Consider the following 27,906-nt stretch of genomic DNA (forward strand, 5'->3'; position numbering starts at 1 on the left):
ATATCTATCAGCCTCCCTCCCACTTGTCTCTAAGCATTGCAAGGGGCATGTATAATACACAAGGAAATGCCCTGATTGTGCGCCTAAGTTGCATACAAACTCCATTTGGTGGCAAACCAGTGTTTAATCAACTATAATAACTATACAATATGCCAATTATAAAATGAAAAACTAGTTTCAATCAATCTTGCTTTCCCCCTTTGCCAGCACCATAAAGCCAATGTTGAGGTTTTATTCCTGACGTTTAAAATTTGTTTTGAATTCAACTGATCCACATGGGATCATAATAAAAATACATGATAAGTATTAAACTTTTGGAAAGACAGTACAAGCATATGTTTTATTTTACCACAAGAAAGTGTAATACATCCACTGAAAATTTAACACATGGCATGATTTTTTTTTATAAAAAACCTGCAATTTTGTCAGGACAAGTTATGTGTTGTTTACTGTTGTAACAACTGTTTTCTCGAAATTGAAACAGGGAAACACAAAGGGAAGGAGAGGCAAATGGAGACAAGGAAGCAGAATGCAGTTGCTTCAGTCAGGTGCATTTAAGTTTAGCTGCAGACTACAATAGCTAGCATGAGAACTAGGGAGTTGTGCCAAGCCAAAGAGAATTGAAGAGAAGAGAGAAGGCTTCCGGAACAGCGTGCTCAGCGTCGGGTCAGAGTTTGAGCTCTGAGCTGCTCGAGACAGACCCGGCACCTGGAGAGGCGAAGCAGGAGCAACAGGAGGCGTAAGTTGCCCTACTCGGGTGGATTTCCCAGGAGCAGAGGCGCAGCGGCACAAAAGGGGGTTTCCTCACACTAGAATTGGACTTAAAAACACTTTAAAAAGAAGAAATTTAGGGGAGAACCTCAGCGCAAAGGAGCGAGACCGCCCTCCGGTGCCTTTGCCTCCAGACCCCATGAGCTAGTGCTGGACTCTCCAGTAAGATATTGACACAAATTCAAGGAGAACAAGGCCATGAAGGTCTTTGAAGGCAAGGGCAGGCTTGTGCTGGATCTGGGAGAAAACAGGAAGCCAGCACTGTAAGTTAAAGATCCTGTCTAAACAAGTCAGCGGCAAATGATAGCCAGATAACAATAATGCCTGTTAAAGGAATATTTCAGATAGCCAGTGTTTCTGCATGTGAGCAAATTTGATTTTAGTGTGTAAATTGGCATCCAAGGCTCCACTTTAAAGACATGTACCCAAGAAAGAATGTTGTAGCTGAGGACAGCAGACCTTTCTCAAAGGCTTAATCATGCTTGCTTTCATTTTGCATGATGATTACATACAAAACCACTGTGTACTGTCCCTACTCTTGTCAGGTACTTCCAACACCTTCAAATATCCAGCAAGTATCATTTCATATCGGAAGCAGGGTTCTGCCTATAATGAATGGCTGGGCTAGGTTTTGAATTTTTGGTTTCTAACAGCCAGCTGCAAAGCCCAGTCCCACCATGATAACAGCAACAAATTATAAAGATTGGTTCAAAACTGCAATGGGTTTCCTCCTTCATTAGCCTCTACGTATCTATGTTAAATGATCTGACCAATGATGGTATCATGGTACCTAATGGCATGATATGAACCTTATTTACTGAAAGTTCAAATAGTGAATTAAGGTGTCTATTCAAAAGGGGTGTGCATGTGTAGCAGATGTGAGAAATCTTCTATATTCTAGGTACAAAATACTACCTGTTGTCCAACTGTTGCTAACACTATACTGTGATTCTAAGACTGCGATCCTTTGTAAATTTACCTGGGAATATGATCCACAGAACTCAGTGGTGTCTGCTTCTGCGTAAACATGCGTAGGTTCAACTTTGAGAAACATAATAAGCATTTGTTTAACAAAGGCTCTTCTTCAGCCAGATGAAATTTAAATTTCATAGAAATGCACACAGAACTTTTACCATTCTGCTTATATAAACCTCATCAAAGAGAAAAGGTACAAGCTCTACCCTATACTCTCCCAGCCTTGTTTTTAAGCTGAAATCTCTTGCATCAATCAATTAGCATAGATAACTGAACAAGAAATCTCCTGTCTACAGAGTGTCTGGCTTCCTCTGTCTTCACACCTTTTCAATTTGAGCTGATTGTCATAGACAACAGTAAAACTCAAAAGCCTTCATTCACCATAACAGGGAGGGCCTAATAACTTGGCAAAAAAATCTGCCCAAGCAAATACTGGGAAACTTTAGTAGTTAAACTGTCAGGTCTTTAAGAGACAGACATGTTTCGTTAAAAAACTCAAATTCATGAAAGTGCTACAGCAACACTGGGGATCCTCCAGACTGCCAAGAAATCCCATTTGGCCTTCTAAAGTGGTTTGGCCCAAACTACACACATCTTTCCATCACTTGGCATCATATAAGGTTAGGCACGGGACTTGTAAACCAGCAGAAACAAATAGAAATGGAAATTCCTTTTCAGCCACCCTTCACCCATTATTCCATTGAGATGCCCAATATACTTATGCATTATGTAGGTTTCTTATTAGTAAAAACGATTTGCTCCTTTAAAACAGGGGTGGCTAACTTGTGGCCCTCCAGATGTTGCTCTATTTATTATTACAACTCCCATCAGCCCCAATTAGCATCCAATGATCAGGAATGATGAGAGTCGTAGCCGAATTGCAGGTAAGAGGGTCTACAAGTTAAGCTTCCTTGGATTAAAAGAAGCTTTCAGATGATTTTGCAGCCCACTTTTACTGTTGTGTTCTGAATGCTATGTTTCTGAATATTGAAAGAGATGGAGATTTATCAAAACTCTAAAAAAAAAAAAACTCTGGTGTGCGATTTTCACAACCTCAAGGAACTACTGGCAAAGGTTGAAATTTTAAAGCCATTTATTCCCCAGGTTGGGCAATATGCCCCCTAAGAATTGTGTCCACAGAAAAATCAGGAATGGGCCTCAGGCTATCGTGCCCCTCCCATCTCTTTCAACTCTACCACAGCAGGAAAAAGCAAACAACTGAACTGGAAAATCCCATGTGCTCTCACTAGTCCTGCGAGATTCAGCTCCTTCCCATATTTGACCACATAAAATGTCTATGTGGGGAAGAAGGGGTTAATTGCAAGTAAATTCCACCATTATTGGTTAGCTTTGCTTCCAAACTGACTTGCTAATAACTGAGGTGTAAGACACATATCTACGCCTTAACAACAAATACTTTTACAGAAGCAATTATGGAATTGTTTCGATACATGTAAAATAGTCATTTCAATCATATAAAATTATTAATAATAATAATATTAATATTAATATTAATATTAATATTAATAATAATAATAATAATAATAAAATTTATACCCAGCCACTCTGGGCGGCTTCCAACGAAATATTAAAAATACAATAAATCATGCAGACTTTCTGGAAAAATATTAACATAAAAAGAAAGATAGAAAGAAAGAAAGAACAACAAACACGTTTAAAATCACAGAATTGTAGTGCTTACAGGACTCTAAGGGTCACCTGGTCCAACCCCCCTGAAATGCAAAACTGTACTTTGTTGTTTCATTAAAAACCCGTTCCCTTGTTAACATATGTAGAAGTGAAGCATAAAGAAGAATAGACCCATATGCACAACTTTCCTTTTGTCAGCTATGGAGAAGGTACCACAAAATCAGGGAAATTTGCTCATCAAGAGCAAGCAATGGGAAACTCGTGAACTTCTGAACTGCAATCAAGGGATGCACTTTGGCATCAAAGAAAGTTGCTATTAACTCAAATAAAAGCACAGAAGGCATGGGAAGAATGCCAAGGTATATATTAAAAACACTCCTTTTCTAATGTTTTGCTACCAAAGTTTTGTAAATTATTTTAGCCTTCCAGTCTGTAATGTTCTAGTCTGAATTAGAAAACTAGGCATAGCTATCATAGAAGTAACCTCCCACATACACATCCCACAATCATGAAGACTGTTTGCTTTAAAAATAGTACTTTCCTATCAGGCAAGGCTTTTGTCTGTACAACCTTGTTGTGATCTGCATTTGTAAGAGACTGGGAGCATGTGCATAAACAGAGCACACCTGGTGTGTTCTGCTGATATGAATAGCTGTACACAATGAAAATTTCTTTCAATAATACCATTAATGGGCTTTTGTGTCTTGCCTCCTCTTGAAGTACTCTGGACTTGTTGGGTCACACTCTTAATGGCACTGGCAAAGGGGTACAAATTAAATCATAGCTCACTTTATACTCATTCACCCAACACAGAATCTACAGTCCTCTGCAAATATCTCCGAGTCTCAATTACAGTATTAAGCAGATTTCTTCCACAGCTCCTTAGAAGGATTCAGAGTGTAGCTTATTTAGTGCAAAAGTTCCTGCAAAAGTTTCCTGCTTTGTTCAAAACATTCAAATCTGATGTTCTATTTCAGTTTAGAGTTTGGGAAGTCTTTATAATATCATAATGCCTTTAATATCTGCGCACATTTTCAGTAAAACATGAACCAATACAGTGTATTGTTCAAACGCATGTCTTGCACAGAGAAATAAATGTGTGCTTAGTAGTGAAATATAGAGTGCATTCCCATATAAGCAGGCATAAATCACTCCTAAACCAAAGTCTGTGCTAAATAATTTATCCTGTGTACTATTAACTCTTGGCAAAAGATAATAACCCAGACTTTTCACTCAGATTTCCTTATCTATAGTAAACCCCAGGAAAGGTATCCACAGATTTTAAATCTGCAGAGTAGAAACAGCTTAGCCACAAAGACTGTTCTCTACAACAAGAAAGTACACAAACTACCGACCTTTTAAGTGAAAGATATGCACCAAGAGAATTGTGTTTACATTTGAGACATGCCTGAATTGGAAGTGAAACCCTGTTTGCCTCTAGTGCTTCATTGTTTCTAACTATACAGAAGTCCCCTCCCCTCCACAAGCCGCCTGCTCTTGTCCAATAATTGCTAACCCACCCATTAAAAAAAAGGGTACTGTCAGATATTTAAATAGTTTAAAGAAAAAAATTACCATCAGCAAGTCTACAACAAATGAAGCTGAAATATTAAGAATAAAGCAATCCAATACTTCCTTCAAGCACAGATTTTCTACATATCACCACATGTTCACAAGTGCAGTGGGTAAACCAGAGATACCTGGGTTGAAATTTCCCCTTGTACATTAAGCTTGCTAGGTGATCTTATTATTTGCTTTAAAATATTTCATAAAATTTATATGCTGCTTGTTTGCAAACTGCTTTGAGGTTTTTTAACAAAAATAATAAAATAAAGCTATCAGTAAAAACCATAAAACTCTTTAAATCATTCAAAATATAAAGTCAACTATAAACTAAAATCAGATTAAATCATACATCCACATTCTACACCTTAGATCCAATGGGAGCCTAATCTACCTCAAAGGGTTGTAATGAGGAGCAGGAAAGATAGCCACAGACAAACCAACCAGCCTGTTTAAAGAAAGAACAGGACGCAAAACATACACATACTAGGTAAGGTTTTCATCCATGCTATGCATTAATGTATAATTGTTAAGCAATTGATCAATATCTACTGCTTGCAGGGTAGTACGGCAGATTGTGTGATGCTTGTGTGGTAAACATATGCTTACATAAAAACTGCTCACGTAGAAGACTATGAGAAAATATTAATTACCAATTCAGAGCATTAGTTTCCCACTTGTATAGTGGAATACCAATGACTCGCCTTCTTGTATTTTGGGAGAATATGCAATAACTTTTTGACATTTTGGCAATATTATTATGGCATAGTTCTTCAGCTGGAGGATACTTTTAGCTGACAGATTTATCTATTTCTCTAGCATTTTATTGCTTTGTCAATAATCACAGAAAAGTTACTAGCCTGCAAAACAAATTTTAGCAGCCTGCTATAAGGCCTGCATTTTCATGGCTGCTCATGAGGACAAGACTCATCCTTAAAGGCCTACATGGAAACCTATTGAAAGGCTTGGTTGTTGTTTTTAAAAAAGACTTCTATAAAGCAAACAGGCACAGAAATGATGGAGATGTTAAAGCACAGGTTGTGTGGACCATTTGCACAGGACCCCATACCTCCTGTGCCTTCCTCCTGTTTTTAAACATCAACTTTAAGAAAATTCTTACAAAGTAGTTTCTCCCCCCCCCCTCAAAGTTTGCCTAAGATTTTACCTAAACAAATAAATTAGCATACACCAATGTGTGTCATGGGTATAAGTCCTTTTAAGGATCTAGCTATGCTCCTGGAAGGAGAGAACCGGCACTTTTCTACTAGCCCTTTGCATTTCTATGCAGCTCTGGCTTCTTCAGAGTCAGGCAGAGAAACCAAGTGGGCTATTCAGTCAACTCACACGCATCTATGGCATTCCTGGACACCTATGGCTACCAGGAAAACTATGAAATACGAGGCTGGTTGCAAGTGTTTTGGGGGTGTGTGCAGAAGATGCAACAAGTTACACTGCAAAGCACTTTCCACACACACACAAAATGTTAAAAAAATTAATGGTCACAATCCCACAAAGCCCAAACCATCAAAATTCTACCGGAGTAAACAAGTGTACCTGGGTGGAGGTGGGGGCATTGATAGCTTCAATGCTAACAACAGACTGACAAAGTGACTGACTGCCTTGTTTCACACAAAGCTTTTAAACACTGATTGAAGGAACAGTTTTCTCTTTGCACAGGCAATACTAATAGGTGGAAAGGTTTTGCTATTCAAGCCCAGATTTTCCAGGTGCCTTGACTGTTGAGGAGAACAAGCAAATGGAACAAGCATCTTAAGATTTATGTAACCCAGGCACATGAAGGTTGGCTTGCAGAGACAGAGGCGGGGTGGGGGTGGGGGTGGGGGTGGGGGCATTCACCAGTTGGCCAAAAAAAGGGGAAGGAATATGTCGTTTTATACTGATTGTAGCAGATGCGCAGCAGGAAAAAATGTTTCTAAAATGAAAAAAGGAGCAGAGCAAAGAGTGGTGGAACAGCCGATAGCAAGGATCTGAGCACGTGGGTACAGGAGTGAAATGGAGAGGATTTGGGAAGCAGAGGCTATGATGGTGCAGAAAGGAGCAGGAGCCCGAAGCAATGATAAAGGAAGCGAAAGGGTTGTGGAGGGAGAAGGGGCCCCAAAGCAGAGAAGTACTAGCAGCACCATCCTACGCCCGTTTGCTGGGGAGCAAGTCCCCCCTCGCGGAGGGGGGTCCATGGGACTTGCTCCCATAGCCAGCGCGCACGGGGCTGCAGCTTCGGAGGAAAAAAGAGGGCAGCGGCGAGATTTCCGCGGCACCGCGCGGAAGGAGGCGCAGCCCCGCGGAGTCCCTCTCCGAGGAAGGAGCCTGCAAGGGAGCCTGCAAGGGAGGAAGAAGGGGCACTCGCGGCGTCTCCCCCGCCCAGAGGGATCAACTGGGGGTCGGAGGGGCCGCCCCGCTCCCCGCCGCGCCCTCGGTCGCCCAGCCTGCCCGCTCCGCCCGCCGCCGCGCCGCCCTCACCATCAGCACTTTGGCCGCGTTCTCCAGCTGGGCGATCACCTCGGGGGCTCCCCCCGCCGCCGCGGCCGCCGCCATCATGGTCTCTCTTCAATGACGCGCCATGCACTGCATTCTGGGACGAGGCGGCAGCCCAGCCAATCCCCGGCGCGGGCGCGGAAGGAGAGAGGGGAGGGAGGGGCGAGCGGGCAGCGCCGGGAGAGCCTCGCGGAGCGGAGCCTCAGTCGGGCGGCGCTTCCCACCCCGGCCGGGAGGGTCGCGGAGGCGCGCGCGTGTGCCCGCGTGGGGGGAAAGGGGGGGGGTCTCCCGCGCCAAAACGGCCATGAGGAAAAGCTGGACAGTCGCTGCCCTGGTCGGGGGAGTGGGGGGTGGGGTACGAAGATGCCCCCTGAGAGTCACCGCAGCCATTCGGGTGCCGCGGTTCGTTGCCTTTTTAAGCGCAAGGTAGCGCAGACCCCAAAGTCCCCTGAGCGAGGCTCCGGCTCTGGAGCTCAGCATGCATGCGGACGAAAGGTGTGTTTGTGTGAAACCGTGAACACGGGGGAAAGCGCCTTTGAACACGTGCAGAGTGTTCGCCACTCGGCGCGGAGTAAGCGCAGCCCGGGAGGTACCTGGCTTCCACGTCGAAGGGTGGTGCGCGCGCTTTCCAAGTAGGCTCAAAAGCGGCGGAAACGATCTTGGACTATTTTGGTATTTTAATATCGCGCCTTAGGGCTTACCGAAAAAGTTAAAGTAAGCAATGGGCGTCCTTGCAAGCGCGCACGGAGAATAAAGTTGGGCTAGTATACTAGCAGCTCTTAGCCCCGAGAGCATCACTTTTTATTATTATTCATTGATTAGTAAAGCAGTTTCACAGAGCCCAGATTTTGAACTTTTTTTGCTTGCTTTTGTAATAGGCAGCAATTCAGTAGATGCGCTTGCTGAACCTGTACATGTCATTCACTATCAAAGGCACTGTGGCCCTGACAGAATTGGAGATACCCTGTTCTTCTGTGCAAAGTTCATTTTTTTAAAAATGGGAAGGAGGGACTGTAGGATAGAGCTGTTGCTTTGCCCCAGGTTCGGTCTCTGGAATTAGTTTTAAAAATAATCTGATAATGGGGGAAACGTATGCTTGAGACCATGCAGACTCACTACCTTTCATACAAGACAATACAGATGGGCAGATAGTTTGAACTGGCCTCTTATGTCTGTATTTACCAAATGCAGCTGTCTCTCTTGTACTTCACACAATAATAGGCTAATCTTCCCATGCATATATGGCCACTCACATACAGAAATGAGACCCCATGCTGCACCTAAAAAATTGCTGATACAAAGCATGCAGCTTCCCAAATGTGTGCTTGTATGCACTACACTTGTTTTCCACCTGAACAATAAAACGAGTGGGCAGTCTGCTTTTGGTTGAGTGTCACATTCCCTCAGAGGAATCAGTCAGGGACTATATGCCAGTGCTGAGCAGAGCTAGAGCTGCATGGTGGGGGGATAAAGATCTGGCCCACCTAGCCAAAAAAGGTTCACCCATGATGTGTTTTTTGAAACTGATACTGCACATTTCACATAGGTCCATACCAAAAACTGAATTTGTAACATACTGTATGCTTAAATCTTATGGATTCATTTCACTTAGATCTTCACTCATAGGGAGTCATACTTTGACCTTTATTATATCAGTTGTTCCACCATAGCTACTCTTCACACGTAAGTTTAATAACTATAGTGGGATCTGAAGAGCTACTTCAGGGAATGCTATGGTTTTATTTTTCTTTCAGTAGCAAATATTAGAAACCACTTTTGAAAGTCCTTTAATTGTGCTATGTTGCAAGTGGGGTTTCAGTCCTTAGCTCCTTTGGATCTTGCCCTATACATTTTAAGACTCCTAGGCAAAATATATTTTAATATATTGTTACAGATTTCTAGCATTAAGCTTATACTATGGCAGCATACTATAAAAAATTACTTAGTTGCTTGGAATAACACAGAATTCACTTGTTTAGTAAGAAAGGGGGTAATGGTAAGAGGAGGGGAGCAAGAACAAATTTTCCAGATACTTACTGAGAGTCGATACAGATAAATTTCTAAGTGAGAACTGTAAGCAAACTGAATTACTCCACCACCTGCAACTCCTGAAGATAAGGCTGAAGGTTAACATTTCTACAGCTAATTATAATCTCATTACACTTCCCCTTTGTCCGTATAGATTAATAGTCACTAAAATAGAACCATACAGAAATTAATCATAGTGAATATGATACAGTGAGAAATGGAACTGTGACACTACATATTACCAGCTTAACATGCAGCTAGATTGTTATTTTTCTCAATTTGGATCAAAGCTGGTTTGGGTGGAAATACATAAAAATGTGATATTTCATAAGAAATTATAGGAATGATATAGGACAGATGCGGATACCAGGAAAGGTCCTAGAACAGATAATTAAACAGTCAGTCTGTGGACAGTTAGAAAATAATGCAGTGATTACTAAGACTCAGTATGACTTTTTCAAAAACAAGTCATGCCAGACGAATCTCTCTCTCTCTCTCTCTCTCTCTCTCTCTCTCTCTCTCTCTCTCTCTCTTGATAGAGCTACAAGCCTGGTGGATCAGCGGAATACTGCAGACCTGGTGTATCTTGATTTCAGTAAGGCTTTTGACAAAGTCCCACATGCGAGGAAACCGGTAAGATGTGGGCTGGATGAGGTAACTGAAAGTTGGATTTGTAGCTGGTTGACTGACCAAACCCAAAGAGTGCTTGTTAATGATTCCTCCTCGTCCTGGAAAAAAGTGATAAGTGAGGTGTCCTGGGCCCATTGTTCTACATCTTTACAAATGACTTGGATTTAGGTATTGAAGGGATTCTCATCAAATTTGCAGATGACACCAAACTGGGAGGGGTAGCCAATGGGACAGAAGACAGAATCAAGATTCAAAATGACCTTATCAGATTGGAGAACTGGGCCCAAAGTGAAACTAACAGAATGAAATTTGTTAAATGTAATGTAAGGATAAATGTGAGGTTCTACACTTAGGCAAGAAGAACCAGCTGCGCCAATATAATACGGGGGACACCTGCCTTGCCAGTAGTACATGTGAAAAGAATCTAGGGATCTACTGACTACAAACTTAACATGAGTCAACAGTGTGATGCAGCAGCAAATAAGTTAATACTGTTTCAGCCTGCAGCAACAAGTATACTGTCCCTATCAATGGAAGTAATAGTACCACTCTATTCTGCCTTGGTTAGACCACACCTGGGGATTGGATAGGAAGTACTGGAGCTTCCCTGATGGAACAAAACTTAGCTTGAACTACCAAGTTTTCTCCAGTTCCATTGTAGGGACACAAGACTCATGGCTAAAGAAAAGCCAATCTAAACATGGTCTTGGGGCATGTGTAGAGTTCCAGTTGAACTGAGCTTCTGAGCATCATCTTTCCCAGCCCTACCTGGAGATGGCAGGGCTTTTAACCTGGGGCTTTCTGCATGTAAAACATGCTAGTATTGGAGCAGAGGCTATTATTAAATAAACCACTTGCTCTACAAACCATTGGCCCACGGCTAGAATGAAATCTTTTAATTGTGTGATGATTAATTGTACGGATATGCCAAATAATGTAGAATGTCACCCGCATATACTGCATCCTTTATTCTCAAATGAGAAGTGTCCTTCATGCTTTGCAGTTGGCTGAATGCCAGCTGCAGCAGAGAGGCTCCCTGAAAAACAGTGTTATAATATATATAAAGGGCACCCTTGTCTTTGCTAGCAGACAAACCCTTAGTTAATTAATGGCTCTGCTTGTATGGATGCATGGTTTCTGAGCTTCCTTTGGTTCTAACAAAGTCTTTGTTTACGAAATGTGCTTATTAAAACGAGTTAATATGTTATTTTACTGGCTGCAGCAACATAACGTTAATTTTATCTTTGTAGAACTATCTCTGTATAACTGCCCCCCAACAAAAAAAACCCAGGACCAGGGCCATGCTACAAGGCAATAGGTTTTTAACCCAGGTGTGGGATACGTGACCCTACAAATCTACTCAACTCCAACTTCCATCAGCCTCATCAAGGTCAGGAATTATTCGAATTGTGGTCCAATAACACCCAGCCATGGTGCCCCAACTCCTGCATAACCATTTATCCCCACACCATAACTGTTGTTTATTCATTCAGTCATTCCAGGATGGATGTTTACAATCATGCTATTTCAAATGCTGCTTGCAACCACTAAGACTCAGGCAGAAGTGCATATTGTCGCATGCCACCCCAATCTCTGAGCGGTGTGAGATTCCAGGGGCTTCCAGGTTGCTTTCCCAGAGTTTGGTTTCCTTGGAATGAAGGAGACAGTGGAGACTGTGTTGTCTTGATGATATATGGTTTATTTGCACATCTATACAACGTAAACCTAAGATGGAGTGGCTCACAACATTAACACCTTCCGGACCTCTCGTGGAGGAGGCACATGAAGAAGGATCTCAGTGAGCTCAAGGTCCAGGTAGGTTCATATGGAAAGAAGTGGACCTTTGAGGTATTGAGGTCCTGAGCCGTTTAAGCATTTAAAAGTCAAAACCAGCACTTTGAATTTGGCCCGGAAACTACCTGGAAGCCAGTGCAGTTGGGTCAGGATCGGTGTAATATGTTCAAACTGTCTTGTCGTGGTTATTATAGTTCTGGGAGGGGAATAGGGTCTCCTGACAACTCTCAGCACCAACAAAATATAACTCCCACAATTCCTTGGAGGAAGCCCATGCTGTTTAAAGTGGCATGATACTTCTTTAAAAGATGAATTGGGTGCATTTGTATATTTCACATACTGTCTTCACTTTGTTCCTCAGGAACACAGTGTGTGTTTATGTTCTTTTGAGAGAGTCCTTTTAAGGATCTTTTTAATAGTATTGGACAAAGTGTTCATGTTGAATGTACATCATTAATCTAATCTTTCTGACAGATCAGGTCCTAACACTTTAGAGAAAACCAGCCTGCCACGCCATATATTAAAAGCACTCCTGTGTCACTTAACAGTCATGGCTTTCACCAAAGAATTATGGGAACTATGGTTTGGTAAGGGTGCTGAAAGTTATTAGGAGACCGCCCCCCTCACAGAGCTACAGTTCCCAGCACAGTTAATAAGTCCCCATAATTCTTTAGGAGAATCAGGACTGTTAAAGTGCTTTAAATTTATTATATGGATATGATTGAGTCACTAATATCCTTTTAGTTGCACATAGGCAGGATTATTTTCTTCCATCTTAAGCACTAGATAAAATATTACAGCTCAGTGGTACTTTAATAGCTAGAAGATCGTTAAAGATGATCCTTTTAGATTCCAATCTTATAACACTTACCTGGGAGTAAGTCCCACTAGACTCAATGGGAATGACGTTGTTATAAATTCTACTCATATTGATCCATGACAGAACTCCAACGTATAGTTAGCAGAGTAAAAACTTGAAACATGTTGCAAGACTCCCCCCAAAATAGACCAGAGGCAACTATATTTCATATACCAGAATTTACTATTGCTGCTGAAGGTAAATGAGCATAATGGTCACAAATCCAATACATTCAGGATTGGCACCGTCCATAAGAAATCAATTTGCAGCAGAATTAACCTAAACTTATAATAACTTAACATTAAGACTAAAACCTTAACACTAAGTGTACTATGTACAGAACACCACACTGTTATTATAGTCAGCATGACCTTGAGTGAAAGAGATAACAGAAGCAGTCCAAACCAGCTGTTCAGCTTCTCCGAAGGAATAACCCAAACATCAGGAACCTTCTGCCTGTTTTTCAGGCAAAATAGAGAATTCCTTGTCAGTTAGTGTGGCGTTTGCCCATTCTTTGGGGATATGTTTGTATTGGGGGAGAGAAGGGGTTACTAGGTTGACCAATAAGAAAGCCTGAAGGCGGAGCCTACCTGATTTTGAGGCTCAGCCCAGAAGTTTTGACAGTTAGTTTGGTTGGTTCTTTTGGGGGGGAGAGGTAGAGGAGTCAGGGTGAGTTAGAGACAGGGACAAGACTGAGAGGGAATAGAGTGACAGCGTTTCGAATATATTTTAAAACTTGTTTGTGTTTGAAATAAACTTTAATCTTCATTGTTAACTCTACATGACTGAGACTCAATACTTCACCGGGGAACCCTGGGGTTTTTCCACAAAATCGGTGGCAGCGGAAGAATAAAGTAGTGGTGTACAGGTCAATAGTCCGTGAAACAACTGGGGGCTCTGTACAAACTCCACAGTTAGAAACCTCCGTCTTGCACTAGCTTGTATCGCACAGAGAAGCTTCCAGAACCCTCTTGAATCAATTAGAATAGGAAAGAGCTCTCTGCACATCAGATCAATACTTTCTTCACCAAAAAAATGCAAACTGACAGACACTTCAAAAATCAGGAATAACTTTTCTTCACAGTCATACAGCATTTGAATTCTTCATTCACATAAAATAATAAATTATATCCCTTATACATATATGCAATAATCAACAACAAAGAGAGATGGGCAAAAGGTACACATTAATATGATGTTTCTCCACTAAACTGACATTCCGCACAGGACAGAATTGGAAACAACCGAAGAACAATACAGTGGTCCCTTGGGTTAAGTACTTAATTCGTTCCGGAGGTCCGTACTTAACCTGAAACTGTTCTTAACCTGAAGCACCACTTTAGCTAATGGGGCCTCCTGCTGCGCCGCCAGAGCCCGATTTCTGTTCTTATCCTGAAGCAAAGTTCTTAACCTGAAGCACTATTTCTGGGTTAGCGGAGTCTGTAACCTGAAGCGTATGTAACCTGAGGTACCACTGTAATACCTAGTACTGTATGTGTGTCAAGACTCAATTGCTGAGGTCTTCTCATGGGACGATGTTAGCACTTGCCCCTGAGCTTCAGCTGACCTTTACCAGGGTCTGAGCCCTTAATGTTGCTGGCCCTGCCCTCCTTGCAAACAGTAGTTCAGTAGGAGTCATCCCTGCTTCTTTCCAGATGCCTTCTAAAAAACTAATTCAGACAAGCCTTTCATATCTGGAATTCTCTGCCAAACAGCTCCTATTGGTGTGATTTTTTAAAATTGTTTTCATTGTAATAGTGTGTTTTGAGTCTGTATACCACCTCATTATATTCTAGATGAAAGTGCAGTTTATAAATAAGTAAGTAAGTAAGTAAAGGGATGCACAATCTGCGTAGTATTATTTAGCTTTATAACAGGCTTATGATATAGAACCATCATAACACAGTGACCTGAATGGTGCCTGCTATGGGAGCTTATCACTAAAATCTCTCTGCTGACTAAGCTACAGCATGCTCTCTTCATTATGTAAACCACTCTGGAACAAATTTTAATGAAGGGTGAAATATAAATATTTCAAACAAACAAAGAAATCTATGTAATAGTTTACAGGCTGATTGCAGAGCAACATACCAAGCCATTTCTCAAAATTGGCATGGTTGCAATGAAAATCCGTATTATTCATTTGCTGCATGCCCATATGATTTATTCCGTGTGTTTTCAACCCAAAATTGAATTTAGGTTCATACTGCTCATAGATGAACAATTAATCTGGCCATGCATACTAGAGCAACCAGAAGATCATCCATGTTGATGCACAGATAATCTTCTGATTGCTGTAAAGCATGCATAGCAAGATTAATTTTTTTAGCCTATGAGGAGGAGTAGCACAAGGTGAACTAACAGAAAGGTCAGAGCTAACATTGTCTGTTGTCTTACGAATGGAGTGGGCAGCCTGTGGCCCTATAAGTTCATGTGGACCTTGGTGGTGGAATTTTATGTGGCCCTCATTCAGATCTTTGGCAAGAGCAATCTGTCCCTCTCCATATAGCTTGCAGGGGCTAGAAAAAAGAAAAAGATATGAGATAGAAGGGAGTGCCATAAAGTGTGTGACCACAGACTTCAGCCCTGCCTACCATCTGCACACGACTCCCAATGTATCCTCCCCATCCCCGCAAGGAAATGCACATACTCCGTAAGTGTCACAGAAAAAAATTAGACTTCTCGTGGGAGAGCATGGCAGCCATTTTGTGTTCCACGAGATCTCACATGATTTCACACCAAGATCCTGTCCAGAAAAAAACAACACTTCTGCCCCCAAAAAGCAAATTTTTTTCTGGGGGGCACCCCAAAGAGGGCATTTTCAGTTGCTGTGTGAACAAGGCTGTGAAAAAGGGCATCTTTTGGGCTCCGTGATCTCATGCAGGTCGTGTGACTCGTGAGGGAGCACAGGCAGCAAGATACGCTTCCTGGTTTGGGGGTTCAAGATGTTGGAGGGTATGAATGCAGTCCTAGAGAAACAAAGTTACTAGCCCCAGTGTTAGAACATAGAAAGATAACCTTCTGGCGTAACTAGTTACATTTTATTATTATTTTGCAGTCAAACAATCTCACTTCATCCTATCAGTACACAATAAACCATTCTGTTCATTCTGATAGCTAATAAAACCAGCCTTCAGGGAAGACATGTAATATTAATTTAATGGGCTTTTGCTTTATTTTTAAAGCAGGAAACAATATTATAAGTTTTACAAATCCAATTTTTTATTTAAAAAATTATTTAGTAGTCAGTGGCAAAAAAATAAATGTGATAATGATATAAGGTCCTGGGAAGTTGTTAGGAGATCCCTGTTCCCCTCACAGAGCTACAGTTATTGGGAAGAAGAATTGATTGTTAAAACACTCCGTAGACCAAACTTGACAAGCTATAGTTCCCAGGATTATTCGGGGGAAGCCATGTTTGCTGAAGTGGTATCATAGGGCTTCATGCTACTTACATGTAGCACATGCCCTTGCTGTACCACTAGATGGCTCTTTCCAACCATAACTTTAAATTGCATAGTGAAATACATTTATGTTCATCATTATACACATATAATTCATGGTGCTCAGCCCATAGTACCGCACCTCACACAATCAACGCAGCTTCATGGATCATTCCAAATACTGACAATTATCCACCTAGAACACCTTATTCATTCTGCAGGATTTGTACAACAGCCAATAGCACCATGGAGTTTTAACCTTCAGAGCCTGGGGGTTGGAGGAAGCTAGTTATGACTTATGTAAGGCCTACAAAGCTTGTGAGCCATAAAGCAGAATGCAGTTCATCGGCCATATATAAGCTGGGTCCACTCAGTGTTCTGTATTTGTGGTCTGTCTGGGATTGTAAGAACTGGGAAATTGCAGTCAAACATAATTAAGCGTAAGGGTGTGAAGGCGTTAAGACCAGAGAGGTTTGTTTCTAGACTCAGTTGATCATGCCCCCTTACCTCTGTGAGGGAGGATGTGATGCTGTTTCTTTTTCTTTGTCTCACTCTCTTCTCAGCATGTAACCCACCAGAACAGACGGGTCTGAACTTTCTCAAAGCTCAGACTGCATGTTTGAAACGATATTGTGAATTTTGCACCCAAGAGTGATCTACCTGGCTTCTCCTTGTTGCTGCGTGGGGCAACACATGAACCACACCTTTGAATTTAGTGAGTACATATTTTAAACTTAACAGTGTGTGGTCTGTTCATTGCTACAGAGGGAGAGGGTGGGGCAAGTGCTTTAAGACAGAGTAAACAGGCTATGCAAAAAGGTTGAGCAACCTATATTCCAGGCTATGCTGCAGGTTAACTCTGAAAGTGTTTTCAACTCTGCTGGGGGCTCTCTCCAGCTGGAGAGTGTTCTAAGCCCCATGTTTTAAATCTAGGTGCTCAGCTGATTCTGTGGGTCAGATCTATTTTCCAATTCCACAAAAACGGGGATTTCAAGCACTCTTGAGGCTTGACCTTTGTTTGAATCACAAAGCAGTCTTACTTCCTTTTGTGATGGCCCCTGAAGAACATGATTTGGCTTGCTACCTCTGTTTGTGGCCCTCTGTAGCCTCCCTGCTTTTATCTTGGTTTGGTTGTTGTGGTTTAGTCGTGTCCGACTCTTTGTGAGCCCATGGACCAGAGCACGCCAGGTTTGGTCATACATTCCATCTATTGGTAAAAGAAAGCATTGTGCTTCATATTAGTATTATGCCACATCCTAACTATGTATTTAAAGCACCTCCAAAAGGATCAAGGCTTTAAGGCAAGAACTCCAGCAAGTGAATGACAAAGAGAGCTGGGAGGCCAACTCAAAGACCCACTAGGAACCACACAGAAGAGAAATGAAAACCCTTTTACTGTGATCAAAGAACAGGGAAGTAGAAGTCAAAGGGGACCCAGCCCCTCTTCCTTTGACAGTCTGTGTTTCAGGGGATGAGGCTTGTAGGTTTCACAATAAGCTTTATTACTTCCCCGTTCCCCACAATTTGTGCACTAGGTTCGACAAGCTAGCTGGTGATATTCATTTGGCTCAATGAGTCACAAGCCTAGATTAAGGGTTGCCCACAATGTGGGAGTCAGATTTGGGCATCCTGATTGTTGCTTTAGTTTTGCAATTGCTACGGGAATTATTTAGTATGATTCTTGAGAGACTTTTGTGTGTGTTACATGAGCCAGCAGGAGCTCTCGTGGCAGGCATTTTAGCTTGACCATAAGTTCATACTGCGTGATATTTAAGACTAAGTATGGTAAAAGAGAAAAATGGAACAATAATAGAGGATTAGCACAGATTACCTGGCAACGACAGAATTCCCTGCTATGAAAATCAATCCATTATTTGGCACCCACAAAATGCACTGCAAATGCTCAGTGCCCCAGCAGGAGTGTCCGATATGTCGATTCTGCTGCTGTTCTGAAAAACAGTGTCTTCTCAGTTTTTTAATTAAAGAGTCTGATCTGTGCCAACCAGAGATAGAAGGATTGCCTGCAACATCCAGTCTGTTCAGTGGGTGGGGTGGGGAATGGTGGCATGAAGGGAATTGCCATGCTATTTCAAGTCTTGGAAAACAGAATTTACAAGCAGGTACTGGAGAACGTGCATGAATGTGCTTTGACGGTTTGGATTGATAGTGCACGTTCTTTGGTTATTGTTTCCTAGATTATAAGTTTTGAACTGATAAAAAAACTATAGGCAACAATGCTGTGTGCCTCACTGATTTCAAAGAGAGCTACCTGCATGGTAAATCGGGGCAGGGAGTGGGATTTATGCCAAGCATCCCGATTCAATGGTTCTGCTGCAATGCATCTACATGTAGAGATCTGCAAGCGGTGCATGGCTGGTGAATAGGTGGCCCTCCACCATAATGCAACATTTTGTCATGACTGATAGCCACTTGTAGGCTTACTTTCCACTGACTTTTGTGAAAAGCTTTCTCCAGTATTTTTAGACAATGCTTTTCATTCATTGTTGATATTTTGCTGCTTTTTTATGATGTAAGCCAGGCATAGGCAAACTCGGTCCTCCAGATGTTTTGGGACTACAGCTCCCATCATCCCTGACCACTGGTCCTGTTAGTTAGGGATGATGGGAATTGTAGTCCCAAAACACCTGGAGGGCCGAGTTTGCCTATGCCTGAGGTAAGCTACTTTGAGCTGCATTATACGGTCAGATCATTGGTTCACCAGAATGTATACTGTCAACAGTGACAGGTAGTGGTTTCAGAAAGCATCTTTCCTAGTCCTTACCTGGAGATGCCAGGGATGTTGCATGCAGGTGATGCCAGGTTCAATCCCCAGTATCTCTCGGTAAGGCAGCGAGTGATCTAGAGAGCTGCTGCTGGTCAGTGTTGACAGTGCTAGGCAGACCAGTGGTCTGACTCAGTAGAAAGCAGCTTCACAGGCTGCTTTTTTGAGTTTATGTATATGTTAAAGAAGCAGCACATGTATTGTTAAAATAATACTTTTGTTTGCCTCATTTGCAAACCCTCAGACTCTGAATATATTTTAACAGGCTAATTCTGAAAATGTAACATTTTCTTCTGCTCACTCTTAATTAGGAAAATGGTGTATAAGGCAGATGGCGGAAATCTTGCCAGTGAACAAACCCAGAATCCTTTCCACCACATGCCAACGTTCACTGCTTTAACACATTTCTCTGCCAGAAAAAACATTCCGAGTTCCACCCCCCATAGAATTTAGCATTTGCTATTTATGTCATATGCATGTCTAAATCTATTATTGCCTGCAAGGAGAAATTCAGTAAAAGTATGTTTGGAATTACATGTTTGATGATCTGCCAATAACATTGCATTTTTCTGTTATTATTTTAAGCTTACGGGTCTGTTTTTGCTTTGTACGAAAACAATAGCTTGGATCGCAAGATGAATTAACTTAGGCCACAACCCTAGCACCACTTACCTGGAAGTAAGCCCCAAGTAAATTTGATAGGACTTGCTTCTGAGTAGACATGGTTAAAATTGCACCGTAAGGCTGCAATCGAGCTGGGAGCCAGACTCATAGAACTCAATGGGACTTTCTTCTGAGGAGACATGTATAGGATTGTGTGGATAAGGAGCTTTGTGGAAGGAAAACTTTTTGTTCCTTCCTCTCCCCTGCAGCCACCCAGCCCCTAACTCCACCACCCACAAAAGGCTCTCCAGAGGTTTAGGGAGCCTTCCCGAACATCTGGGGATGGACCTAAGATGACTCACAGGTAGTAGTGCGTTGACAGCCATGTCCCTTCTAAGGTTATACAATAACCTTATAATTTGGGATGCTTTGCAACAATCTTCATGTGTTGCCTATCGGTGAGTTCTGCTGTTTTCTGCGCACGTAATTGGGAAATGATTAGTAGTGTTCCAGTATTGTCTTTCAGAACTCCTTCCACTTTGGCAAGTGCTGTGATGCTGCAATTACTACTGTTAAATTCAATTTAGTTATAGACTTCAACACCAGATTGGGTTTTTGCAAAATCCGGCAAAACACCCTTCCCCGCTCCCACAAAAACTACAATAGTCTTATTGAAGGTCCTGCTGACTTCCTTCACATTTTTGTCAGTAGCTTCACCTGAAGAGGCACCTCCATATTTGCTTCATATTTATATTTTAGGCAATAAAAGACTCCTGCACTGCAGGGGGTTGGACTAGATAACCCCCAGGACCCCTTCCAACTCTGCAGTTCTCTGATTCCATATGGTGACCACGAGGGAGTAAGTATACCAATCCCCTATCTTATGCAAAATTCATAAATCTGATCAAAACTCTTTTGACTTCCTATGAAATTCCTTAAAAGCTGTTTGCCTGAGGAGAAACTACCAAATTCAGCTTTGAACTTCACTTTAGGTGATGTGGGTTTTTTGGCAATTCTCACACTAGGTTTGCAAACGCCTACATACTTGAGTTTCTGTGCAAAGAATAATCTCCAGGGCCTACAAGGGACAGACGTAAGGATATTTAGGGAAGCAAAATTGTTGTGAGCTAATCGACCTGTATGGCAGAGGTTTCCAAACTGTATGTCGCAACACGTTAGTGTGACGGCTGCAGTGTGTAGGTGTGTTGCATGAACACTCCCTGAGCTCCTCCCGGGGCTGGAAAAAGTTAGTTTAAGCTCTGGTTTGCTAGAAAAAATGAATTACCTTGTCGCAAAAGTAGCGGGTCAATGGCTTGGCTTTCAAAAAAAGGGCGTTTGCAGTACTTCGCTAATTAAGAACCACTATTATAAGCCATAAGAACACACACAAGATACATTCTGGGATTTTGATTCGGTATTTTTTTTTAATAATAATAAATTGTGCCAGCGGAAGCTTTCGAAAGGCAAATGATAAATAAATAACAGTTAAACTGAGTTCCTGAGGAAGAACCTACCACATGAAAGAATGTCAGATAGTTGTAAATATATATAAAAAAACATGGCATTATTATATAAAAAGTAGTAATACTGAAATCTTTCATAAACTGCCACAACACAAGCACTGCATACCTCAGAACACTCCTTTCATACAAATGTAAACAAATACACAATCATTTTGTTTAGTTTAGCCTGATGGATTTACAGGTGCTGTTGCTTTAGATATCTAGACAATGGGTAGGATATGATAGGCTAAAATGTTAAGGAAGAATATTTGGAATAACATGGGAGTGGGGGAAAACGCAGTTTCAGATTCAAAAGCTTAACATAAAAAGCAAGAACACAGTGGAATATTGCCCTCAAATGTTATTGCAATGAATTATTTTAAAATAGGACTGTTAAACTAATCTGATTTAGGTATATATATAATATAAATGAAGATATTTATGGCTTACTTATTTTTAGTATTCCATTATCATTTTGAATAATCCTTATGTTAACATAACTAATAAAATGCATTATTTTAAACAATTTTTAGAAAATATTTTAACGTACGCTTGCATTTTGATAAAGATGCAGGGTTAGTATAGTCCATCATAGATATATAACAATATAACAGACCAGGTATAATTGGGGCCAGCATTTGGGAACGTCACTTAAGACAACTAAGGCTGCTACCCCAAATATATTCATTTCTGTGTATACATGGTTAGAATAGGCCTATTTAAATAGGAAAGAAGAGTTCACAATTCCTGGCAGCTCTGGAAGTGCTAGCCATTGTTGCCTCAATGCGATCTTGATAAAGTACTGCACGCTTTCATCATGTAAGCCATTTCTGGTCCTCCGAGTGATCACAGAGAAGCAGCTAGAGAGGCCAATGTGTATCTATGGTTTCGGGGATTGCTATATAAACTGTAGATTGGTTTTCCACCATAAGATACAGCCACAACAAAGAAAGATGCACCTGGGGAGGGTCTACATCTCAATGGCAAAATATATGTTTTGCATGTATATAGTTCCACGTTAGATCCCCAGTGCCTCCCAGTGAAATGGTCTCGGGTTAACTGGGCTTGGAAGAATTCTGCCTGAGAGACTGTCTGCCAGAGGAGACGATACTGGCGAGGGTGTTGAGGAAACAACTTGATATAAAGGCAGCTCCATATATTCAACATATCCCAGAAAGAAAGGCATTGTCACTGAATTACCTTTAACATTACTGCTCTGAAGAGTCCTATCAGTTTTAAGGATAAGGAAGCAAGGCCCACAAATCAAATTTAAGGCACAAAGAATTCTCCTCTATATATTTCCCCCCATATAGACACTAAATGATAAGATAAATGAATACTATATGGCAAGTTTCAAACAACTGAACACTGCATACCATGTGGTAGGTGAGTGGGCCATCAAACAGTTAGATTTTGGCCACAAATTTATTTCCAAAGCAACTGTTTTGCTAGTTACCCATCTTTGGGAGAAATTTTAAGAAACAAGATAATCAACTGCTACTAACCTCTCTCTCTCTTCCCCTGTACACACCACCAACCCCTAACCTGAATTAGAGCTTTGTAATTTGTTTTTACAGAACACACAGTCATAATAAGGAGTCAAAACCATCCACACAATACATTATCAGCACACAAGTCCCGAGGGTCGCTGAGATCCTCAGTACAAGTACACGCACAGGACCTGCCTGTGAATGGCAAGAAATAGGTCATTTCAAAACAGAAGAAACAACATAATCACAGCTCCATGCAACATTCTACACAAAGCCAGTCACTGAAACCACTCTTCGATTGCCACTTGCTCACACTTTGATTACACTAAATTAAAATAAAAAAAATCAAAAAAAGGGAAATAAAGCAGCTTCAAAAATGATGTCAGGATACTGAAAGTACATATAGATTATTATGGTGTGAATAAAAATGGCACTGGTAAATGTAGGACAGCAGACTTTTTCTTCTCTTATTAAAACATTATTGCACAGAGACCTTTAATCACACGTTCTTCAGTCTTACTTATTTTCCTAAAAATGTGACATAAGTGCGATGGACATTAAAAAAAAAAAAGAATGTAGAAAAGAAGAACAGCAGCATGATTTGTCTGAATTAATCCCTATAATTTAGTAGGATAAACAGAACCCTGCTATAAACAAAAATAAGTGCTCTCTGCTCACTTGAAAATAAAACAAAACAGCACAACACTGTGGAAGCTTGTAAATGCTCAGAGTAGGCAACGCTGACCCAGAAGGAAACCTTGGCTTAAGAACACGCCTGTCCTTGGAAATCGATGCTGAAAATCTGGATTTCAAGTGCACTCATTAACATAACTATTTACAGTCCTAAACAGCCTAAACTCAAAACCAGCTTGCATTTAGGACCTGGTCTGCAAGTCCTTCTATCTGCAGGCTCAGATGGAAGTTATGGATAAATGGGTTAATTTTGTAGAACTCTGTACAATAATTTACACATATACGGGCTGACAGGCTCCTGCCTGATCCAGCCCATCTTTGCTTTCTGTATCAGAATTCTCTGACTGGCTCACTTCTATTCCAGAAGGCTTTGGGTATCTGAACGGGTATCCATTGTCGTCAAAGAACCTTCGGAAAGTGAACTCATAGAAGGCATGTTCCGTGTGTTTGCCGCTGGAGGAAGTCTGCGGGTCCCATGCCCTGGTGCTGTCCTCACTAGCGTCATCCCAAGGGCCTTCTTCCTCAACCGGATCAAAATTTGAGGTGTCCATTGGATGGCTGATCTTTGGGACGTAGGGAGCTGCCTGCCTGCGGATATCAGTGGAGAAGTCCATGGAGTCAAAGAAAGGGTGAACCTTGAGGTCATCTGCTCCATTTCTCCCCAGCCTCTCTTCGGCAGCACAGCAGAGTTTTGTGATAAGGTCACTTGCTTCGGGGCTCAGCTTGATCTGGGAGGGGATGTGCAGTGTGTTCTCCCAATTTATCACCTGAAGAGTAGTTAATATAGATGGTTAGCATTCCTCCTGAAAGGCAAGCCTTCTAGACATAAAACAGGACAGAAGTTAGGCTATCCTGGTCCAGATAGAGGTGCAGCTGGGCCACCAGTTGAAGCTGATGGAAGGCATTCCATGCCACTGAGGCCACCTGAGCCTCAATCCAGAAGTATCCTCAAGCTAAAAATTCCCCAAAGGTTCCACCCACCCTCTCAAGAACTCTTTAATCACTGATATCTACAGATGGATATCACTTGGTTAGATGCTAAGGAGTGGCAATACGAAGAAGGGAATTATTTAACAAATTCATTTAATTTAGAAGGAAATGTGATCAGTGTTATTTACAGAGAAGCCTAAAATGAACTTTATATTAGAAATACAATCTAATCATTCTAATAATGATTTTTAGTACTGGCTCTGTTAGGAATGTTGGATATCTATGGCTTTTTTATAGTATTACTGTTGTCCTATAGATTTGATTTTATGAAGGATAAAGGGCCTTTCCACCCATGGCAAATTCCTTCAAACTGTGTCATTGGTCAGCCTCAGACTCTCAATATTTTGCAGGCGGCATTCTAGAGCATACTAGAAGTTTAGTTTTGTGCAATTAAAATGGGTTAAATTGCTCTGTTGCCTGGCACAACAAATCCGCTAAAAAAACACACCCCAGACTTTTTCAGTTAGGAAAATGGTGGTAAAATGTATGGGCAAGAAAACTGCTATGCAAGTAACTCAGGTTGAATGCTCATTGCCATATAAACCTCTTTGTAGAACGTCCTCCACCTATCTGCCCACCCTGTTCCTGGTTGCCCTGCTAGCCAGGACACGTTTGCCAATTCCAGAGGAAGAGGAGAGTGGAAATCCACAAGTGGTTGACGCTAAAGGGAATTACCCCTTTGGGAATTTATTATCCATTTGAATAAAGTGAGTGATACATTATTGGGTGGCTACTGGCACTGTGCTTTTGTGTGTTTCAAGACTGCTTAATACCAGACTGAACCGGTATAGAGTAAGTCAGTATAGCCATACCTGATTGGGAGATAGGAAGGGAGTAATGCTGTGGGCATCCATCCAACTCAAAAGCTAATGCGAGTGAAGGCAAACCACTGGGTTTGCGGCACTGAAGCAACCTCCCCGGCGCGCCAGCCTGGGCAGTGTGTATGGTGGTCCTGGGGTGCCCCTCTCTCAGCCTCGCTGGCGTGGTCCAAAGGAAAGCAGAGCAATACTTTTGGCACCAGCTTGGCTGCAGGAGTTATCAGAAGGAGGCATACAAGGAGCCACCCAAACATCTTAGGGACGCCACTCCAGTACTGTTTGTATAATAGTGTATTACCCTAGGTGGAGGTGGGTGAATGAATTGGTTTAAGTTGTGCTTAATGCTGCTAGATTACTTTTTTTGGGGAAGCCGGAAGTTCTCTTTGTGAAAAACGTTTCATTAGGGATTAGCTGTGTTATCTGTAGGGATGCCTGAGGAGGAGGAGAAGAAGAAGAAGAAGAAGGAGTTTGGATTTGATATCCTGCTTTATCACTACTGGAAGGAGTCTCAAAGCGGCTAACATTCTCCTTTCCCTTCCTCCCCCACAACAAACACTCTGTGAGGTGAGTGGGGCTGAGAGAGACTTCAAAGAAGTGTGACTGGCCCAAGGTCACCCAGCAGCTGCATGTGGAGGAGCGGAGACGCGAACCCGGTTCCCCAGATTACGAATCTACCGCTCTTAACCACTACACCACACTGGCTCACACCACACCACACATACGAGGCCTGTATGTGGAAGATCGCTAAGGGTATATTTCAGTTATTTTGTTCAGCTGCCAACTATGCCGAGTATGAAGAGTTGTATTTCTGTGATTTTTATTAGTGATATCTTTATGTGTAAGATAATATTTAAATCAAGTGCAAAGTACATGTTTAAAGCAGCATGAAGTTAACCTGTAACGTTTTGGTTTTGATACTTTGGAATGTTCTATTTGATGTCTTTAAAATAGTGTTTAAGATTTTTGTTGACATATAAACTGGTACAGAAAGGGTTTAAATAAATCAAATGCACAATAAAGACTGGGCACATTCTAACCTCCTGGAAAGCTTTGTGAAAGCAAATCAGGATGAATGCTTAATAAACATGCTAATTGTCTAGAGCAGTCCATGGCCTCATTTTGTACAAAAGATAATTAGTACTAGATGGGCCATTGGCCCAAACCAGCAAGCTCATCTCATGTTGTGGACAGCTCAGTCAGGAAAGCATGAGACTCTTAATCTCAGGATCACGGGTTTGAGCCCCATGTGGAGCAAAATATTTCTGCATTGCAGGAGGCAGGAGTAGATGACCCTCGTGGTCCCTTCCAACTCTGTGATTCTACAATTCTGTATAAAGGCCTTTGCTTAGGTCAGGCCTCCCCAAACTCAGCCCTCCAGGTGTTTTGGGACTACAATTCTCATCATCCCTGACCCCTGGTCCTGTTAGCTAGGGATGATGGGAGTTGTAGTCCCAAAACATCTGGAGGGCCAAGTTTGGGGAGGCCTGGCTTAGGTGTTCATTCCGTGTTGTTTTTAAACCTATCCTTGGTTGTTATATTATTTTTAAATTTAGTTTTAGATGATTTTGAGGATACGTCTGTAAACTGCCTTAAATATATATATGTAGAATATTCACAAATAAATAAATAATAACACCCATACCTTACCCAAATTGGATTGTTGCCTAACAAAAAAATCCAGGATTGATTTATTATTTGAAGAAAAATTGAGGGAAAAAAGGGGGGACCCCCACAGAGCAACACCATTAATTTTTAACAATATTAATTGGGAGTGAATTTACCTTCAGCTGGGTTTCTGTGGGAGAGGCAGCCAGAAACGGAGGCTGCCCAACCAACATCTCAAAGAGAATCACACCAACACTCCACCAGTCACATAGCTGAGTGTATCCTGAAAGGCAATCAGGAAAACAATGTGTTATCTGCTGTGTTTTCAAAGACGCAAGTCAGATTTTATTTTCAATTTTATCAATAACCTTGCCACTTATAGGTTCGTAACTTCATCTCAGAAGAATGAACTGTGGCCAAAAACCTAAACTATTGAAAAATCTGCTTTATGTGCCTTGTGATGGCTGACCTTGATCCTGCCTCTGAAAGCAAAGTAGATATTCAAAAGTGCTCAGAGTATTTTATTCATTGCACTATGAAGATTATAGCAAGCCTCAGAGAATATGGAATTCTGTACTGAGATGCCTGAACTTTTTGTATAAAATGCATATACAGTCAAACCTTGGTTGTCGAATGTAATCCGTTCTGGAAGTCCGTTCGGCTTCCGAAATGTTCAACAACCAAAGCACGGCTTCCGATTGGTTGCAGGAGCTCCTGCACTCGAGCGGAAGCCATGTCGGACATTAGGCTTCTGAAAAACGGGAGCCGAAATGTTTCAAAACGGAGGCGTTTGGGATCCGAGGTTTGAGTGTACTGCAGTATGGAATACTGAGCGCTTGTGATAAAGGGTGAGCTAGAAACATTTTAAAAATATAAACCACCTACCTTTACGAAGGAGAACTTCAGGTGCAATATAATTGGGCGTTCCAACTAATGAATGGGCTAAACATCTCTGATGTTGCTTTTTAGCTCTCTGCTCCAAGGTCTTCAACCTGTCTCCACATCTACAGTTGGACACATCATCCCAAAGGTCGCTTGGCTCCATGCTGTCCTGCCTGATGTGGCTCCCTTTCAAAAGATGGGGGGGGGGGGGAATGGGAAATTACATGGAAAGATCAACAAAAGCTCTCCCAAGAAACAAAACAAGCACAATTCACTATGCTTTCCTCTGAACTGCAAGCTTTGCAATTTAATTTGGGTTGCAATTTCTGTTTGCA

General features: G+C 41.7%; 2 protein-coding genes and 2 long non-coding RNA genes across 9 annotated transcripts in view; 2 read left to right on the forward strand and 2 right to left on the reverse strand.

Moving 5' to 3' along the window:
• XPO4 (exportin 4) overlaps window positions 1-7,538 on the reverse strand; it is a 63,428-nt gene extending 55,890 nt beyond the window's left edge. The window contains exon 1 of the mRNA XM_081002539.1: window positions 7,438-7,538. Within this exon, the coding sequence (XP_080858665.1) occupies window positions 7,438-7,515 (78 nt within the window). The 5' untranslated portion in view covers window positions 7,516-7,538. The remainder of the gene's footprint in view (window positions 1-7,437) is intronic.
• A 203-nt stretch (window positions 7,539-7,741) lies between these two features.
• On the forward strand, window positions 7,742-23,767 carry LOC308476546. 5 transcript variants are annotated; one of them, XR_013985931.1, is made up of 7 exons: window positions 7,742-7,947; window positions 10,020-10,134; window positions 11,361-11,500; window positions 16,770-16,921; window positions 19,574-19,666; window positions 20,351-20,450; window positions 23,641-23,767. It is a non-coding gene; the product is annotated as an uncharacterized lncRNA (long non-coding RNA). The 5 variants fall into 5 exon arrangements; XR_013985932.1 differs by lacking the exon at window positions 11,361-11,500; XR_013985934.1 differs by lacking the exon at window positions 11,361-11,500 and having other exon boundaries at window positions 10,020-10,113.
• Window positions 20,996-27,906, reverse strand: part of LATS2 (large tumor suppressor kinase 2) — a 49,383-nt gene continuing 42,472 nt past the window's right edge. For both annotated transcript variants that reach the window (XM_081004082.1, XM_081004083.1), the window contains exons 6-8: window positions 27,575-27,757; window positions 26,866-26,972; window positions 20,996-24,043 (exon numbers count right to left, since the gene is read on the reverse strand). In XM_081004082.1, the coding sequence (XP_080860208.1) occupies window positions 23,549-24,043; window positions 26,866-26,972; window positions 27,575-27,757 (785 nt within the window). In that variant the 3' untranslated portion in view covers window positions 20,996-23,548. The remainder of the gene's footprint in view (window positions 24,044-26,865; window positions 26,973-27,574; window positions 27,758-27,906) is intronic.
• Window positions 24,050-27,773, forward strand: LOC308476552. The gene is made up of 2 exons (XR_013985947.1): window positions 24,050-25,809; window positions 27,659-27,773. It is a non-coding gene; the product is annotated as an uncharacterized lncRNA (long non-coding RNA).

Source organism: Podarcis pityusensis (genome assembly GCF_964106645.2).
Source record: "Podarcis pityusensis genome assembly, chromosome: 4".
Taxonomy (NCBI): Eukaryota; Metazoa; Chordata; class Lepidosauria; order Squamata; family Lacertidae; genus Podarcis; species Podarcis pityusensis.